The 16,935-nt window shown below is 48.7% G+C and overlaps 1 protein-coding gene across 2 annotated transcripts in view; it reads right to left on the bottom strand.

The window, feature by feature from the left end:
• UGGT1 (UDP-glucose glycoprotein glucosyltransferase 1) overlaps positions 1-16,935 on the bottom strand; it is an 849,443-nt gene that overhangs the window by 442,635 nt on the left and 389,873 nt on the right. For both annotated transcript variants that reach the window (XM_086943802.1, XM_086943803.1), the window contains exon 20: positions 12,966-13,064. In XM_086943802.1, coding sequence (XP_086799928.1) covers positions 12,966-13,064 — 99 coding nt within the window. The remainder of the gene's footprint in view (positions 1-12,965; positions 13,065-16,935) is intronic.

Raw genomic sequence — 16,935 nt, 5'->3', positions numbered from 1 at the left:
TTTAAGGAGCGCTTCACTCTCCATCCACTCTGTAACCCACGTCCCATGCTATTGGGAGCACATCCTGCATCGCTTTGTCCCTCTTTAGTGCCGGCAGAGTGCCAGCCCCTTCGCAGATTCACAAAACGGTGCCCAGTTCCTATTAAGTTTCTCTAATCTCGGGAGCCTGCTAATGAGCCTTCTGACTATCTGATTTCAGCTGGTCAAGTACTCCAGTGAGTTCACTGTCCATTCCCTTAGCTATTCATCGTTTACCTTGCTGCGGTAACTGAACTCTAAACTGAGGTTCGCCTAATTAATGGCGGTTTTTCACTCGTCATCACTCTTTCCCCCTAAAGACATGCTGACCCTGGCTCTGTTCATCATGTTGATCCTCTGCTTAGTATGCACCCCCTTTCATCCGGATTATAGATTATGGGGATCCTCTGAATTCATACATCAAGGACTCATCCCCCCAGCCTGTCCTCAAGATGGTTGCCTCAGTCATTGACTCTGTGAACCCTCTCTCTGCAGCTGAGACCCAGCCATTTTGACTACCACCTGGTAGAGCTACCTCAGCTAAAGAGGAGCTGGGCTATGGATTCCCTCCTGGGCCCATCACCTACCCAGTCGGTCCATGGGCAAACTCTTCTGTGTCTCTCCTTGAACTTATTTCCCTCCTCTCATTCAACCTACCCCTCTGCTCTTCTCGTCTTCCCAGCTATTGACCCCGGCCTCTCCCATCCTTGCTCCTAGTTACCACCATGTTTATCCACTGGACTTCCTTATGTAAACTCTACCTCGTCAGGTGAGACCTAGCTATTTGACTGACGACCGATGGAGCTACCTAGTTTAGCTATAGGGGTGACAGGCTGAGAACTCCCGCCCCGGACGTCACCTACCCCAGTCGGTCTTTGGGCAGACTTCCCTTTGTCTCTCCTGCCGTATTTTCCCTCCCTCCCCCTGTCGCACTCCCCCCTTCCCCCCTCCTTCCTACTTCTCTCACCTTCCCTTCCTCTTTCATTGTGCTGCTTATTTTAACTTAATTTGTAATTATTATCATTGTGTAACTGAAAGTAAAGCACTCGGATACCTACGGGTCTAGCCAGCGCTATATAAAACTCATTAAAAAAAAATATTTTAAAAAATACTTAGACGCGCCCAAGTGTGCTGACGTCCGTTCTGAACACGACTTTCCGCGCCAGGAACGCAGAGTCATGCAAGATACTGACCACTGGTGCATTGAAACTACGGCCCTGAAAGGGATTGCCTTAACCCTAGAAATCAGTTGGCTGAACGGGGAGGATGGGTGGGGCGGTAGGGAATCGATCACTAACTAATGTTTCTTACAGATATATTGTTACCGAAAGGAAGTAACTTGTTCATCTGAAAGAAACAGGTTAGTGATAGATTCCTTACCTTAGAATAGATACCCCAGCAATACCAACCCCGATGGTGGGTCTGCGAACTAAGATCACACCAGAAAGTCACGGAGAACAGAACGGCCAAAGAAGCTGTCTCTCCGGACTGGACTGTCAAGGTAATAATGCTTAGTAAAAGTGTGCAGCGAGGCCCACGTGGCTGCCTGACAGATGTTTTGCAGGGGGACACCCCGTCCCAATGCAGTAGTAGCTGCTGTTGCCCTGGTAAAAATGGGCGCGCAACCCCAGAGGTTCCTTCTTAGCCAGAGAAGAACAGGCCTTGATACACAAGACGACCCAGCGGGAGATAGTCCTCTAGTGTACAGCCCGGCCTTTCTTGGCCCCACGTAGCCAACAAAGAGCTGGTCATCCACCCGGAACTGTTATGAGCGATTCAGATAAAAGGAAAGCGCTTGTTTTGGGTCCAGACGGTGGAGCCTCTCTTCCTCTCTGGAAAGGTGTGGAAAGAGTGGGCAAGGTGATAGTTTGCCCGATGTGGAATGCAGTGATAACCTTTGGCAAGAAGGAACGACGAGTTTGGATGGACCGACAGAAAAGGAGGCTTACAGGAAAGAGCCTGAAGCTCACTGACGCGCCTAGCGGACTATATGGCCACCAGGAAAGCAGTCTTCAAAGTCAATAAACAAAGAGGACAGTTGTGAAGTGGCTCAAAGGGAGCGCACATTAAATAGGGAGGAACCAGATTCAAGTCCCACTGAGGCATTATAAACGGAATAGGAGGGAAAAGGTGAGTAATACCTTTGAGACATCTACTTACAACAGGGGACTTGAAAAGAGAGGGCTGATCAGGGAGCCTGAAAAGGCTGAAATTGCAGAAATATAACCCTCAATAGTGCCCAGAGCAAAGCCCTGCTGGGCCAGAGAAAGAAGGAATTCGTACTCGTATTCGTACAAGCGCCGGGAAACCCACTGCGGGTAGCTGTGCGCTATACAAGTACAAAAACATTTACATTTAACAAGGAACAAAAGGACTTCTGAAAGAGGGGCAGAAAGGGGATCCACAGCCTTTGCTGTGTAACATGCCACAAATGTTTTCCACCTGCAGGCGTATACGGTTTTAGTGAAGGGACGGCTGGCTGCCAGAATGATATCACAGACTTCAGGAGGCAAGTCAAAAAGAATCAACTGTCGCCGCTCAATCTCCACGCATGTAGGTGGAGGCTGGACAGGTTCAGGTGGAGGACCGTCCCCTGCTGCGGCGACAGAAGATCCTCCTGCAAAGGCAGTTGGATCGGGGGATCCATGCTCATACTGAGTAGCTCGGGATACCAAATTCTTCGAGCCCAGTCCGGAGCCACAAGAATGACTTGGGCCCGGTCGCGCCGGATCTTCTTCGGCATTCTGGGTAGAAGTGGTATAGGCAGAAAAACCTACAATAGACCGCAGCTCGACTCGTGATGAAGTGTCACAGAGCAAGTGCTGCGTTGTAAATTCCAACGCACAGAAGTGATGACATTCCGCGTTCTATTTCGTGGCAAATAGATCTAACCAAGGCTCTCCCCACTGTTGAAAGAGACCTTGCACCACCTCCGAGTTAAGATGCCATTCGTGATCTATCATGCACCTGCGGCTGAGTTCGTCCGCCCTGGCGTTCAGAGAACCTGCCAGGTGTTGCACCGTCAAGGAAATGCCTTGACGTTCCAGCCATGTCCAGAGGCGCAGAGCCTCCTGACATAGGGCCCACAACCTCACCCCGCTTTGTTTGTTGCAATACCACATGGCGGTGGTGTAGTCTGTGAACACCTGCATGACTCTCCCCTTGACAGAGGGAAGAATTGCTTTCAGTGCAAATAGGATCGTCGGGAGCTCCAGAAGGTTGATATGGAGCCTGGACTCCGTCAGGGACCAGAGGCCTCTGTTCTTTGCCTCACCCATGTGGCTGCCCCATCCCAGGAGGGACACATCCGTCACCACACTGTGCTACGGTTGGGGAAGGGAGAGGGATCTGCCGCTGACCCAATGCTGGTTTGTGAGCCACCACTGCAACTGCTAGGTAGTGCCCACGAGATCTGGACATACTCGGTCAGGTCCCCTTGATGCTGCGCCCACTGGAAATTCAGGTCCCACTGGAGAGCCCGCATATGCCATCTGGCATGATTGGTCAGCAGGATGCAGGAGGCCACGAGGCTCGCAGCCTCAAGGTCATCCTGACCGAAACCCAGGACAAGGGCCGAAAGATCAGAATCATAGCCTGAATGTCCCAGACTCGCTGTTCGGGAGGATGCACCCGAAACTTCGCCGTGTCCAGAACCGCTCCGATGAAGAGGAGCTTCTGAGAAGGAATCAGGTGTGACTTCGGCACGTTGATCGAGAACCCCAGCAAATGCAGGAGATCGGCCGTAGTCTAGAGGTGGGAGACTGCCTGGGGCGAGCCCACCTTCAACAGCCAGTCATCATGATAGGGAAAGACTGAATCTGCGTAGATGAGCTGCGACCACCACCATCACATTCGTGAACACCCGAGGGGCGCTGGTAAGGCCAAAAGGGAGCACGGTGAACTGAAAGTGCTCATGGACGACCGTGAACAACAGGTAACACCAGTGGGAGGGAGGGCAGGGGATATGAAAGTCCGAGTGCTGCAAGTCCAACGCTACCATCCAGTCTTGCGGGTCTAGGGCAGACAAGACCTGAGCAAGTGTGAGCATCTTGAACTTCTCCTTCCGGAGGTAGCGATTGACGTTCCGATGGTCTAAAATAGGAAACAGGCCCTTGTCCTTTTTTGGAACCAGGAAGTTGTGAAAGTAGCAAAGAGCTACTTCTGGCATCGGAACGCGCTCAATGGCCCCCTTGGCCAAGAGGGCCGCAACTTCCTGCTGGAGAAGTGCCAAGTGATCCCCCGACATGCGGTAGTACTGAGGTGGCATGGCTGGAGGGGTAGTCTCGAAGGGGAGGGAGTAAGCCTGTCAAACTATCTGCAGAACCCAACTGTCCGAAGTGATGGTGCGCCAGTGGGAGAGGTGATGGCGAATCCTGCCACCCACTGGCGACTGGTGGACCTGAAACACCGGACTAGGAAGGTTTTGAGGCAGTGGCTGCAGGGGAGGTGGTGGACTGACCCGCCTGCTGGCCCCGTGACCCACCTCTGTAGGTTCCACATCCGCGGCTGCGCCGAGACTGTTGCTGCACAGGCCTGTGGCTCTAAAACAAACGTGTTTGGTGCCCCTTCCTTGGCCACAAAAGGAGCGGAAAGCATAAGCAGAAGGAGTGAGCGTGGCCGAAAGGCCCAAGGACTTGGCCGTAGCCCGAGAGTCCTTAAAACACTCCAACGCACTGTCTGCCTTGTCGCTAAAAAGCCGAGTGCCATCAAAGGGCATGTCCATCAGAGTGTTCTGGACATCCCCGGAAAAGCCAGTCATCCTCATCTAGGTGTGGAGGCGTAACGCCACTGTTGAGGAAATCGCTCTGCCCAGCGAGTCGGCGGTGTCAAGGCCACAATGAAATGTGAACTTGGCTGCGTCTCTCCCCTCAGCAATAGCTTGGGAGAGCACCGTCCGGGCCTCCTCCAGACACTGAGACAGCTCCTGTGCAACAGTGTCCCATATAGAATGGAAATAATGGCCCAAGAGGCATGCAGTGTTTACAGACCGCAGGCCTGAACTGGCGGAAGTAAAACATTTTCTTCCCAAATTGTTACAGCTTCTTGGATTCCCTGTCTGGAGGTGTGCTTGGGGATGCAGAGGCTTGGACAACCAAGCTCTCAGGGGTAGGGCGTTGGGAGGAAAATGGGGTCGCCCGGGGCCGGGCCATGGCATTGGGCCACTTTCTTATCCACAGGAGCCCCAGTGTTGGGTCTGGACCCGGTGCCCAAAAGAACGACTGAAAGTGCGTCATTAAAGGGCAGCAGCGGCTCCGCAGATGAAGACGCCAGCCGAAGCACTAGTCAGGAGGTTAGTCCTGACGGCCACCGTAGGGAGCTCGAGGTGGAGAGCCTCAGCTGCCCTACGCAACACCACAGAATATGTACCACCCTTCTCTATGGCCACAGTAGGAGGAGATAGTATGCCAGGTTCTGGAGTAAATTCCAGGTCACCTGCATCCTCCATATCCTCTTGCCAGTCCAGGTCTAACTCGCACTGGGCTGCGAAAGGGTCCTCTGACCCCTCCCAGTCCTCTCCGTCCTCCACAACCTGCTGGGCAAGCGGAAAAGAAGGAGGTGGATGGAGAAAGGGATAGAAATCCCCCATCGGCGTCAGGATCGGCTTCGATCGACACCGGTCCGGCACCGTCCCCACGTCGGGGTGGAAGCCGGGGACTGCGTCAGTCGGGGAACCGGCCGGCGCTGTCGATGGAGGACGTACTAGGCCAACCGACATCAGCTGGGAGCTAAGCATGGATCCATGGAGTTCTCGTCAGGGCCGGAGTAGATGGCGTCGAAGAGCAAGGACCCCTAGGGCCCGAAGACATGCCGACCGGGCCAGACGGGCCAAAGAAGCGTGCCATGGCTGACAGGAACTCCTGCAGCCGGGCCAGGGTCGCCGATAGACCCGGAAAGGGCGGGTAGGCCATGGGCAACTACACATGCTCTGTCGGAGCCGCAGGGGCAGTGCCACCCACATCCCCCAGCCATGTCACGCAGCAGGCTAGGGGAAGGCGAAATGCGGAGTCGCTTATTCTACTTTTTGTGCTTTACCTTAAATGACTCAGAGTGTAAAGACTTCGTCGAACGATGGTGTTGGCGGCTCCACGAATCGGTCCCTTGACCTCCCACGGGACAGGGATCTTAAATGGCACGGAGCCAACTCCCGGGACTCCAGCAACTTTCGGGACCGCTCCCGCAAAGTTTTCGGAGCCAGGCCCGGCATTCGGGACACGACTCTGAGTCGTTGTTGTGTGCCCCAGACAGTAGAGACACTCACGGTGAGGGCAGTCACTAACATTGTGCGGGGACAAGTCGCGCAAGATTTAAAGCCGGGCATCCCTACACACCAGGACTTAAAGACTCAAAATAGAACAGAGACAAAAGTCCCAAAAAAGTCAGTCAAAAATGGACTATGGGTACCGCTCTCTCCGGATCTGCGCAGAAAAAGAAATAACTGACGTCAGCGCGCGTGGGCGGGTCTAAGTAGCTCTAGCGACGTCATCTTGGCCACTACGATGCCAACGAGGTACGCGGAGCCGTGCGACGACCCCTACCGACATGCAGGGGTACTGCTGACAAAAGCTTACCAGATCCAGTCTGACGCCTTGGGGTTATTCTAAGGTAAGGAATCTATCACTAACGTGCATCTTTCAGATATATAAATATGCAATGTGACAAATATTTAATCTACAATCATGGTGCCATGGCCCTTTACAGTAATTCTGTTTTACACTATTTTTCAAATTACTGGCTACAGTATTTAAATGAGACACATCGGTCCGACAAATTCGAAGAACATATGCATATAATGGCTTTCGTAAATAAGGACTCAAAATACCATGCACTTCATTATCCAAGGTTTAACATATTGCTCTGACTGAAATGTAGTTTTATTTAATTGAAGCCATTTTAGGCATAAAAGTACGAGTTACTTACCTTCGGTAACAATGTATCTGGTAGAGATGATTCTAGCCACAGATTCCTTAACGTAGAATTATCCCCAGGCTTGACACTGGATCCGAAAAAACTTTTTGCCACAGCATCCACTGGGAGGCGAGTGCAGAAGGGCAAGCCAAAGGGTCCTCGCAGAACGGGAAGGAAGGGTGGGCCGTGAAGGAATCTGCGGCTAGAACCACCTCTACCAGATACATCGTTACCGAAGGTAAGTAACTCGTACATCTGAAAGAGAGTGCTAGCCGCATATTCCTTAACGTAGAATAGATACCCTAGCCATACCCACTAGGAAGGAGGGTCTGCGGAAGGACCCCACCAGCCTGGATCAAACAGAGGCTCAAAGGGGACTGGCCCCATGGACAGGGCGAGAAGCCCCCTCCCTAGGCAAGGGAAACCCACAAGCAGAACACCCCCAACACCAAGAGGGATGTGGGAAGAAGAAAGAAGTTAGAAGAATTGAGAAGAAGCCCGTTCACCCTCCACAGGGGAACCAAGGGCAAGTTCAGGGAGACTGAAGCACCCCACGCCTCTACAAGGCAACAAAGCTTCCATCCAATGCCAGGACAAGGAAGAGCAAGAAGAAGCCTAGAGGGCCCTAGGAAACGAGGGAAAAGAAGATGAGCCCACCACAGAAGGAAGGCAATAGACCAGACAGAGCGGTGCCAGTAGCAATAAGCCACCGGAAGAACAACCCAGGTCTCAGGAAGACCGGGCAGGCTACACCTGACAAAGGGAGAAACACAGAACCATCCCAGCCTCCAGGACAGGAGCATGAAGGTGAGGAAATGCCCGGACCCACTACTACGAGGGGTCCGCGCATGCGACCAAAAGAAGCATCAGCAACATACATAACGCCATGGAGAGCAGAGGCCCGAAGGCGACCAGAACTCCCTAGCAGAGCGCAAGCTATAGAACAGCTACCACTACCCCACATAGGGTAAGTTAAGTCCCAAGACATGGGAACCCACTTTGGAAGGAACTTCCGCAGCAGAGGAAAAACACAAAAGAGCCACAGGGAAAAGAAAACCCTGCGGAAGGCTTACCAAGCAGCCAAAGAGAAAAACAGAAGGCCCACTCTCAGGGCTAAGTCTGTGCGGACAACTCCAGCAAAAACACACACAGTCAACAAAGGGTCCATCCAGCAGCCAACAACACCACAGTCCCAGCAAGAAGGACTCGAATGGCCATAAAACACACCCCACAGCAAAGGCAACCAGCCCAAAAGAAGGTCCAGAACTAGCTCAACTCAGCAGTCACTGAGGAGGGGAAGGAGGAGGAGGACTGAGCCCTGCCAAGAACTTTTAGATGGCGAAGTCAGCCGGGGCATGGAATAACAGGGTGCCATAGAATGAAGATCAACCAGACGCTCCATAACATTGTCAGGGAACAGAGTGTCCCGAAGTCAAGCATGGCGACGGAGGGCGACTGAAGAAGCCATGGCCCGGCCCAGCACCTCTGAGATGTTCAGAGCGGAGCGGAGAATAAACACTATTAGATCCCGGCCACCCAACGCATGATGCCGTAAGTCCACCTGAACAGTCTCCTGTGAAGCGGCAGATCCCAAGGACTCAGCCGAGTCCCACAAACCAGAGGAGGCCCTAGCCAACACACAAGGTGTCAAGGGCCCGCAAGGCAGCGCTGGTCGAGGCGAACATGTTGCACCCCCATGAGTCAAACCATCGGGCATCCCGGGACGGCGGAGTCAACAGTGACGGCAGGGAGGGAAAAGCAGTCCGCAAAAGTGGACTTGAGGCAAAGGGGTGGAGGGAAAGACACGCCAGGTTACGCAGCGCCAGAAGGTGCCGGTGCTGAAGGTGCTGAGGCACCGGATCCCCTGAGGCGGGGAGCCGCTAAGCTCCCATCAGGGAAGAAAGGAGCAAACCCTCAAAGGGAAGCAATAGCTCCCTCCCACCAGAGCCCTGTTGGAGGACCTCCAAGAGATGGTCTGCTGGAAAATGAGCAACAGGGTCACCCATGGGCAGTATACCCACAGCCGTGGACACTGCGTGAGCGAAGGCCGCACCGCCTCCGAAGGGCCCCGCGGTGGATAAAGCAGCTCCTTCGTGGGCGACGGCTGCAAACTAAGGCGGCCGTCCACGAAGCCAAGCGGGGCGAGCAAAGGCCAGACCTGAAGTCAGAAGGAACCGAAGAGTGGGGGACCTGTCGACCCTCCGGCGAACACCTTGGCCTCAGGACTGGCGGGGAGCTGCCCTTCGATGACGCCGGTGAAAAAGCCACCACACGGTGGCCCGTCTCCGGGGAGGATGACACCATTAGGCACCCAACCTCCGGAGAAGAGGGAGAGTCCGAAAACTAATCCGCAACTCGATGCCTGTCCGGCGCCAAATAGTCCGCCGCCTGAGGCAGGACGTCATCCCCATCCGGCACCGAAGGAGACGTTGGACAGGGCACCTCCAAGTCATACAGCGTGGGGCGGGGCCGGAGCCGAAGTGGCCAAGGGACGGCACCAGAACAGCGTCAACTCTACCTCCAATGAGACAGCCGCCTGCGTGGAGGAACGTGGGGGACCAGGGGAGTGGCACGAAGCCCTCCGCCAGCCTCGGCCCAGAATGTGATGGAGGTGGCCCGCCGATTCATGCGGTGCCGACAGGGCCGACTCAACCTCTGACTCACCCTCCGACGAGGCAGACGCCCGCAAGGAGGGACGAGAGGGGCCTCGTGCAGGATGAGGGGTCCCCGTCCAGCCTCGACCCAGAGCAGGACAAGGAGGGTCCACCAACCAATTGGTGCCGGCACCGTGGCAGCGTCAGCTCAGCTGTGGACAAGGCCGCCGCCAGTCCAGCGGGGTTCGGGGATGCGACCCGAGCCCCGGCGACCTCCCACAACACCACAGGGAACACCAGCCCCCGGGGACAAGCAGCAACACTTACCCACCGGGGAGCGACGCTCTCGCGACATCGGAGAGGGATAGGGACGTCGACAATGGCTGTTTCTGAAACCATCTGCCGAGGCTGATCGAGTGGATGAAGCCGACCATGAGTGACGCGCCCAAGAGTAGTTTTATCCAGTGCTCCCGCCGCGACTTCGGTTTCAACTGTTGGCACGCCTCACAATCAGTGGTGCTGTGATCTTCCCCCAAAAACCACATGCAAATGAGGTGTGGGTCCGTTGCCGACATAAGACGCCCAAACGACGTGCAAGTCTTGAAGCCCGAAGGCATTCGCACACTGTTCCACCAAAATATATTACAATGCTGTGGAAAAAATGGGGCCCAAAAGGCCCGAACGGAGACCGGATCCGCGTTGCAATCGGAAAAGGAAAAAACTAACGTAAGCACACAGGGGTGAGACTTATGTGACCTCGCTGACATCACGTATGCGTACGATGCCTGAGTGGAGTCGCGTGATGCTGTCCCCCTGGCGCGCAGGGTTGCTGTGGCAAAAAGTTTTCCAGATCCAGTCTCATGCCTGGGGATAATTCTACGTTAAGGAATCTGCGGCTAGTAGTCTCTATCAGATACATTACATTTAATTCAAAAACAAGACAAAAATAAAAAAATAAGAGAAAATAAGAAGAGAAAACTTCTATTTAAAACTCAGGTGAATGTATCCACAAATTGTATAGGATAAAACATTGTGAACCTTTGGAACTAACAGTTTTCTCAAAATTAACAACAATAAAATACAAGAATGTTCAATCACAGTGACACAGAATATCATCAGATGCATCTGAAACTGGACTGTATCAAACTATATTGAACATATTTGCTCAGCTGTTAGAATTTTTCTAGGCTCCTCTTGTAAGTAGAAGCAGCTGACTGAACCTTAATTTCAACATCCACTGTCTAATTTTTTTAAAGACTGGATGAAAAACTAGATATTGGAGTGGGATTGGGTCAGTGTTAACTATATGCAAATACTTAGTGTCATATGCATTCTGGAAAATTCATGGCTACCATGCTTTATCATTATGTTTACCCAATTACTCCACAATGTGTGACTTGTGGCACTGCAAATTTCTTCGGGATGTGAACTGTTTCTGAAAAACATTAACCAAACATTCAAAACCCACTGACCACTATTATGAATTTCTACTTGTTGTTCTGATGGTATAAAAAATAGTGTTCTCTCCTTAGTTGTGTACACCAGTGCCAGTAGGTTAAGGCTCTTACATAATATTTAAATACAATAATTGTGATACCTAGGTTACTTCTAAAGGGTGAATACAAGAGTACATTTATCCAACATAAACTCAGATAAAGTCAGAGAAGACTGAAGTCCTCTTTCTGGGCTCCCCCCCTACATCTGGGACAACTCCTGGTGGCCTGCAGATCTTGGATCCCCCCTCCACACCCACAGACCACGCTCAATACCTCAGCATCATCCTGGACTCCAGGAACTGCCAAATCAATGCTGTCTCATCATCCTGTTTCCACACACTACGCCTGCTCCGAAAGATCTTTAAGTAGATACCCACCGAGTCCAGAAAGACTGTCACACATGCACTCATCAGCGGCAGACTAGACTACGACACTGCAAGCTATGCAGCCCTCACCCAGAAACTCCTCAAGAAACTGCAGAACATTCAAAATTTCTCCACCAGCTCATCCTTAATATCCCCAGCTGCAGCTTCATCACAGGCCCCGTGAAAGACCTCCACTGGCTCAGAGTCAACAAAAGAATCATCTTCAAGCTCCTCTTACATGCCTTCAAAGCCCTACAAGACGCAGGACCTGTGTACCTCAACAACCACCTCGAATTCCACGCACCCACCAGAGAGTTCCACTCAACTGGCCCTAGCCGCCATCCCACATATCCGCAAGACCATGGTCAGAGGAACATCCTTCTCCTACCTCGCAGCAAAGACCTGGAACACCCTGCCTCTCAACCTCAGGCAATCACTTTCACTGCCTCAATTCAGGAAGTACTCTAAAACCTGGCTCTTCAACTGAATCACAGTGCCTTTGATGGATCAGCAGTTCCCCGCCACCCAGCACCTTGAGACCCTTACGGGTCAGTAGTCGCACTTTACAAGTCACTTGATTGATTGAACCTCAGCCAATACATCCAAATAGTTATTTCTGCAGATTGTATTTTCTTAAGGCTTTCGGCTCTAACAAAGTATTTCCCATTCCAAGGTTTAACATATTTCTCCTGCTCAAGGCAGAACAACATTTAATGCTGGGTAAACACTCAAGAGGATTCTGTTAATACCTATAGTTTTAAATTGTTTTTAACTTCCAGATTGAGCAGTTCCCAATACCATACCTGTCCAAACGGAAACATGTGAAATTAATGCACTGTCACTAAAGTAAAATGGTTCTTTTACCTTTAATCATGACTTCTGATGAAAATTTAGAGGCATCTAGGTGATAATCAATGTGGGGGGTGAGCAATGGATGGCACATATCAATTGTTGTTTCTTTTGGAACAAAACGTTTTTATGCACAATGGACGCAATAATTTTATGCTTAAGTAGGTTTTGTCTATGGTATCTAGTATTTTGATACATGTGATCAATACAAAAACATTCATCTTGAAAGCTCAGTATGTATAGACTATGCCTGCTGTACTTTTCAGATACCAATTTTGCCTTGAAAACCCGATTTTCCACAAAATACGTTTGTTCTGTTTCTTAACTAATGAAAAATCCTAAAGCATTTTGAAGCATTACCTGAAAGTGATTCATGAATTACTCAAATTGGTGCCTCCCATTCCACCACCCTTCAGTTTTATAATCTATATTTCAATCAAGTTTTCTTGTAGAACAATTCCAACAAAACAAACAGCTTTAAGAGTGGCTATGAGCAATGTTTTTTAAGCCATACACAACACTACAGTACCTTTGAATCTAAATCTATGTAAGATAACATGATGAAGTTTGTACCTCATGCTCTACATGCCATATTTGGAATGCCGTACAGTTATAGTCCCATTTTTAGTTGACAGCCAAGCCAATAACATCAAGGCAACTATAGTTATGAACCTGGAAGCATTCTATTGAATACCTCCTCTAACTTACTTTCCCTACCAACAGTCTCCACCCATTACCTTTCTTGGTCAGGTAGTTCATGCTGTTGGCGACAGCCGCAGTTTTCTCTTTGGAGTCCAAAACAGTAAATCTTGCATAATCATCCACAAAATGATTATCTGCTCAGAAGAAAACAAAGGTATTAAGATACAAACCATGAAGAAATGCTCACACTGCATGAAAACTACCAGACATCATAAGCAGAAATTGTGGCACATGATCCAATTAAAAAAACGTCTTCAGACCATATTATTACTGTTCTTAGAATGCCATTGCAAACAAACTTTCTTAAAGAGTATATAACTGCTTCTACCACTTTCCTAGGCACATAAAGGGGGAAGAGATCTGATCTCAGCCAGCATTTTATAAATACATTTAAACTAGTCATGTTTACGATTGTTTCACAGTTATAAAAATAAATTAAGGCGGTAACTGTCACAAAAATGGCTTCTCCCCTCCACTTTAATGATTTAATTCAAGAATGATCATCTCTTCAAGATAGCTGGCACCTCTTAAATGTACTATGACCGAAGAAATTAGTATTCTACAAAATCAATGTCATGCTGATATCACAACTAAACAAATGGAAGCAGGATAGGTTTTATTTTCTCCAACACTGCTTCTATTTTGCCATGTTCTCATGTACTCTCGACCTGACACGGCATTACATGCTAAAGAAGAAAATTAATATGGGGAAGATTGCACACAGCATTGGATGTACCAATAGAATCTAAACAAACACATATTTAAACTTGCCTGGAGGGGTAGAACAGTGGGGTGCTGTTTAGCGGGTCTGATCCGCTTTGGTATAATAAGTCAGATGCCAGATAAAGGTTTCATGTTTCAACAAAATATGCACAGAGTTTTAGGGTGTACAACATTTTAGGAATGACCCAACTAGGTAAGACTTGCCCAGCTGGAGTTCATTTGCCTTGTGATCATAAGGAGCATTTAAGCAAACCCTACTCTTCAACTGGCCTCTCTCCACTAAGGAAGAGTAGAAAAAAGCTACACCTTTTAAAGGTTGCAAAGTGCCTGATCCTTTCGCCAACTGTGACTGCTATTCCATTTGCTATTTCACTCATTTAGTGAAAATGAACGGCACAATGTAACATCCAGGACTTTAAAAGGTTGCAGGGATGGGTTCTGCTAATTGTACAATGTGTATTACAAGGCCTGAAATTGGTGTGTATAAGTTTTTTTTAAAGTGACATTTATATTTTCAGACAAAAAACAATTTAATTAACTAAAAGACAAAGTGGCGCTACACGATTCAGCACAGGCAGATACAATACAATCAAAATAATATTAATATCCCATGTCACCTGACCTTCAGATTAGCACTGACATGTTGATGCATTAACAAAACTCTTCTTAGCCCATTGAAGGCTCAGCCAGAGAGAGATCAATCCCAGTCAAGAAAGAGCACACAAACTTGAAAAAACCCTATTACACCATCGCCCAGGGCAGCAGTAGTAGCACAGAGAATGAAGGCTCAAGACAAGCATTCTGTAAGAGATAAAACCTTAGCTCACACACCTCTGGAGGACGACTCTAAATGTCTCTTGGGCATGATGCGTGAAAGGTAGTGAAGTATATTACTGACATTTAATTTAAATCAATAGTTGTACAGTATACTTGGCAGCAGCTGGCGGTGTGCGAGAAATCTTTGCAGAAATTGTATGGAGGCTACTGGTGTGTCAGAGTCTTGAGAACCTCTTCCTCTTGATGGGTTACAATGGCCAAGCGCTCATAAGAAAGCTGCAAATGCCTAAACTTGAAGAACTCAGGTGGAAGGAGTTTAAGCTCAGTGATGGAAATCTGCGATAGACGTTTTGGAGAATAGAGCTGGGCTGTTAGAAAGCCTAATGTGTGAGAGAAGGGCATTTAACAAGGTCTCTAAAGTTTTACAACTGGGCCAAGCATCCTAGAGCAACGAAAATCCTTTTTGAATTGCCAATTCTGAAATTGAGAAGAAGAGGGACTGGACAAAAGTGTAAGGAAATCTGTTCAACAAAGTCTTCGAAAAGCATACCTCAGGGATGAAGGCTGTGTACATTTGCAGACATAAGTGCATCTTCTGTCGAAAACAAATTTACTTTTGACTGTCCTCAGCTTGATAATATGTATATCAACACCCTACTGTTTAAAAAACATGTGTTGCTCCATTAAGTGACCACTTAATTTGTGACTGTCCCTCAGAAATCAATTACATATAGTCTGAGCTTCCCAGTAGAAAACAGGATTCTCATATGTAGAAAGCTGGCATTTTATGTAGTGTACCAAAATGAAGTACACTATACAGAAGTCCAGGCGACCTTTATTGGCTTACAGGGCTTAAATTAATAATACCAAATGCTCTCTTTTGTGTTAGTGTGGGCGAGCAGCTTAGGCTTATCAGAGAGAAATGTTAAGCATTTCATGTACACACAATCAATAAATGAGACACATTCAAGAAGAAACTCGAGACAAATTTAGAAAAATAACATTATTGTAGCATTTTAGACACCGAGATTATCGGAATCGGGTATATACTTTAGACATTATCAAATTCTACAGTAAAAACAGAAGAAAATGACAGCTGTCAGATTTGAGGCATGAGCCTCGAACGTGATAATGTTGTCCTATGGGAGAAACATTCCATGCATAGAAAAATTTACTGACTACTTACAGGATTGTTCTTCTGCACTTAAAGTAATTAGAGGACAAGGTTCAAGAAAGCACCAAGAGTTCAAGTTGACTGGCCCTGGAGTGTCGGGGGCAAAGGTGCTATACTCGGAGGTAGCCTAGAACGCTACCTGCTAAAGTCAATCAGAAAAGTGCCTGTAAGAAAGAGACTCCAATGGTGGACTGGGGTACCAGTCCGGCAGAACCCACAGAGGGCTAGGCTCTTGAGGGTCTCAGGACCACAGAGAAATAGTCTGTTTGCGTGAGCCTGCGTTAAGGAGCTCAGTTGCAGAGGTGTTTTGGGCCCTGTGGGTGCATGTCATAATAAATCTAGTACTGTCAACTGTACAGAGTTGGGAAGACAAGGTGTTTGATACCAAACACTATAGATGTTAGTAAGGCCATCATATAAGTTGGGGAACTCTTTATGACACCAGTGCCCAGTACATAACCTTAAGGTGGCTTTTCTGTCCACTTGTGCCATCTAGTAGTTGAACTAGACAGCACAGAGGCATATCTGCATATGCCGATATGTCCTCAGATGTAATATAATGCACCCTGCCTTAGGGCTACAAGGCCAGCTGTCGGCGTGAATTACAAATATTACATGAAGTGACTTTGTCATGGCAAACAGCGAGTGTGCCATGTCGGGGTCTCACTCATGGTTTGCACAATGACAGGCAGTCATCAATGGCAGCCTGCATGCTGCAAGCAATTTGTAAACAGGGGGGGTCCCCTAAGGTGATATAATACATGCTGCAGCCCTCTTTAGTACCCGTGCCCTAGGTACCAAGGGTACACTTACTACGAACTTACAGGGGTGCTAAAGTATGTGTCAACTGTGTTACAATTAGACCCCTTCCTTGTTTTTAGTGCAAGAGCACTGGTACTGGTGCCTGGTTAGCAGGGACCCAGTGCACATCAGTCGAAAAACATGAGTACCAGTCGCAAAACTTTATTTTAGTACAATAGGGTTTGAATGTACAAGTAAGATTGAGAGTATAATTTGCATCACGTAATAGTGGGCCAGTGGATAGTGCATCCCATAACATAGGTTTCTGTGGACTATCTAATAATACTAACAGGGGCTAGTCAAGATATGGGTATGCACCAGAATTAAAAATACATAAATTAGTCTAATACTAGTTAAAAGTGATTAAAAAGATAAGTGCAATTACTATTATTTTGTTTACAAAACTTTATTTTTATTTATTTTAGAAGTTTTCTATAGCGCTGATCAGACCCAGGGGTATAGGAGCGCTTTACAACAGGAGGGGAAGAAAACAAAATATACAGTTTTGGAGGAGAGTAAACATGTTCATA

Source organism: Lissotriton vulgaris, chromosome 11 (assembly GCF_964263255.1).
Source record: "Lissotriton vulgaris chromosome 11, aLisVul1.2, whole genome shotgun sequence".
NCBI classification, from domain to species: Eukaryota; Metazoa; Chordata; class Amphibia; order Caudata; family Salamandridae; genus Lissotriton; species Lissotriton vulgaris.
This window is presented reverse-complemented; position numbering and strand designations above follow the sequence as displayed.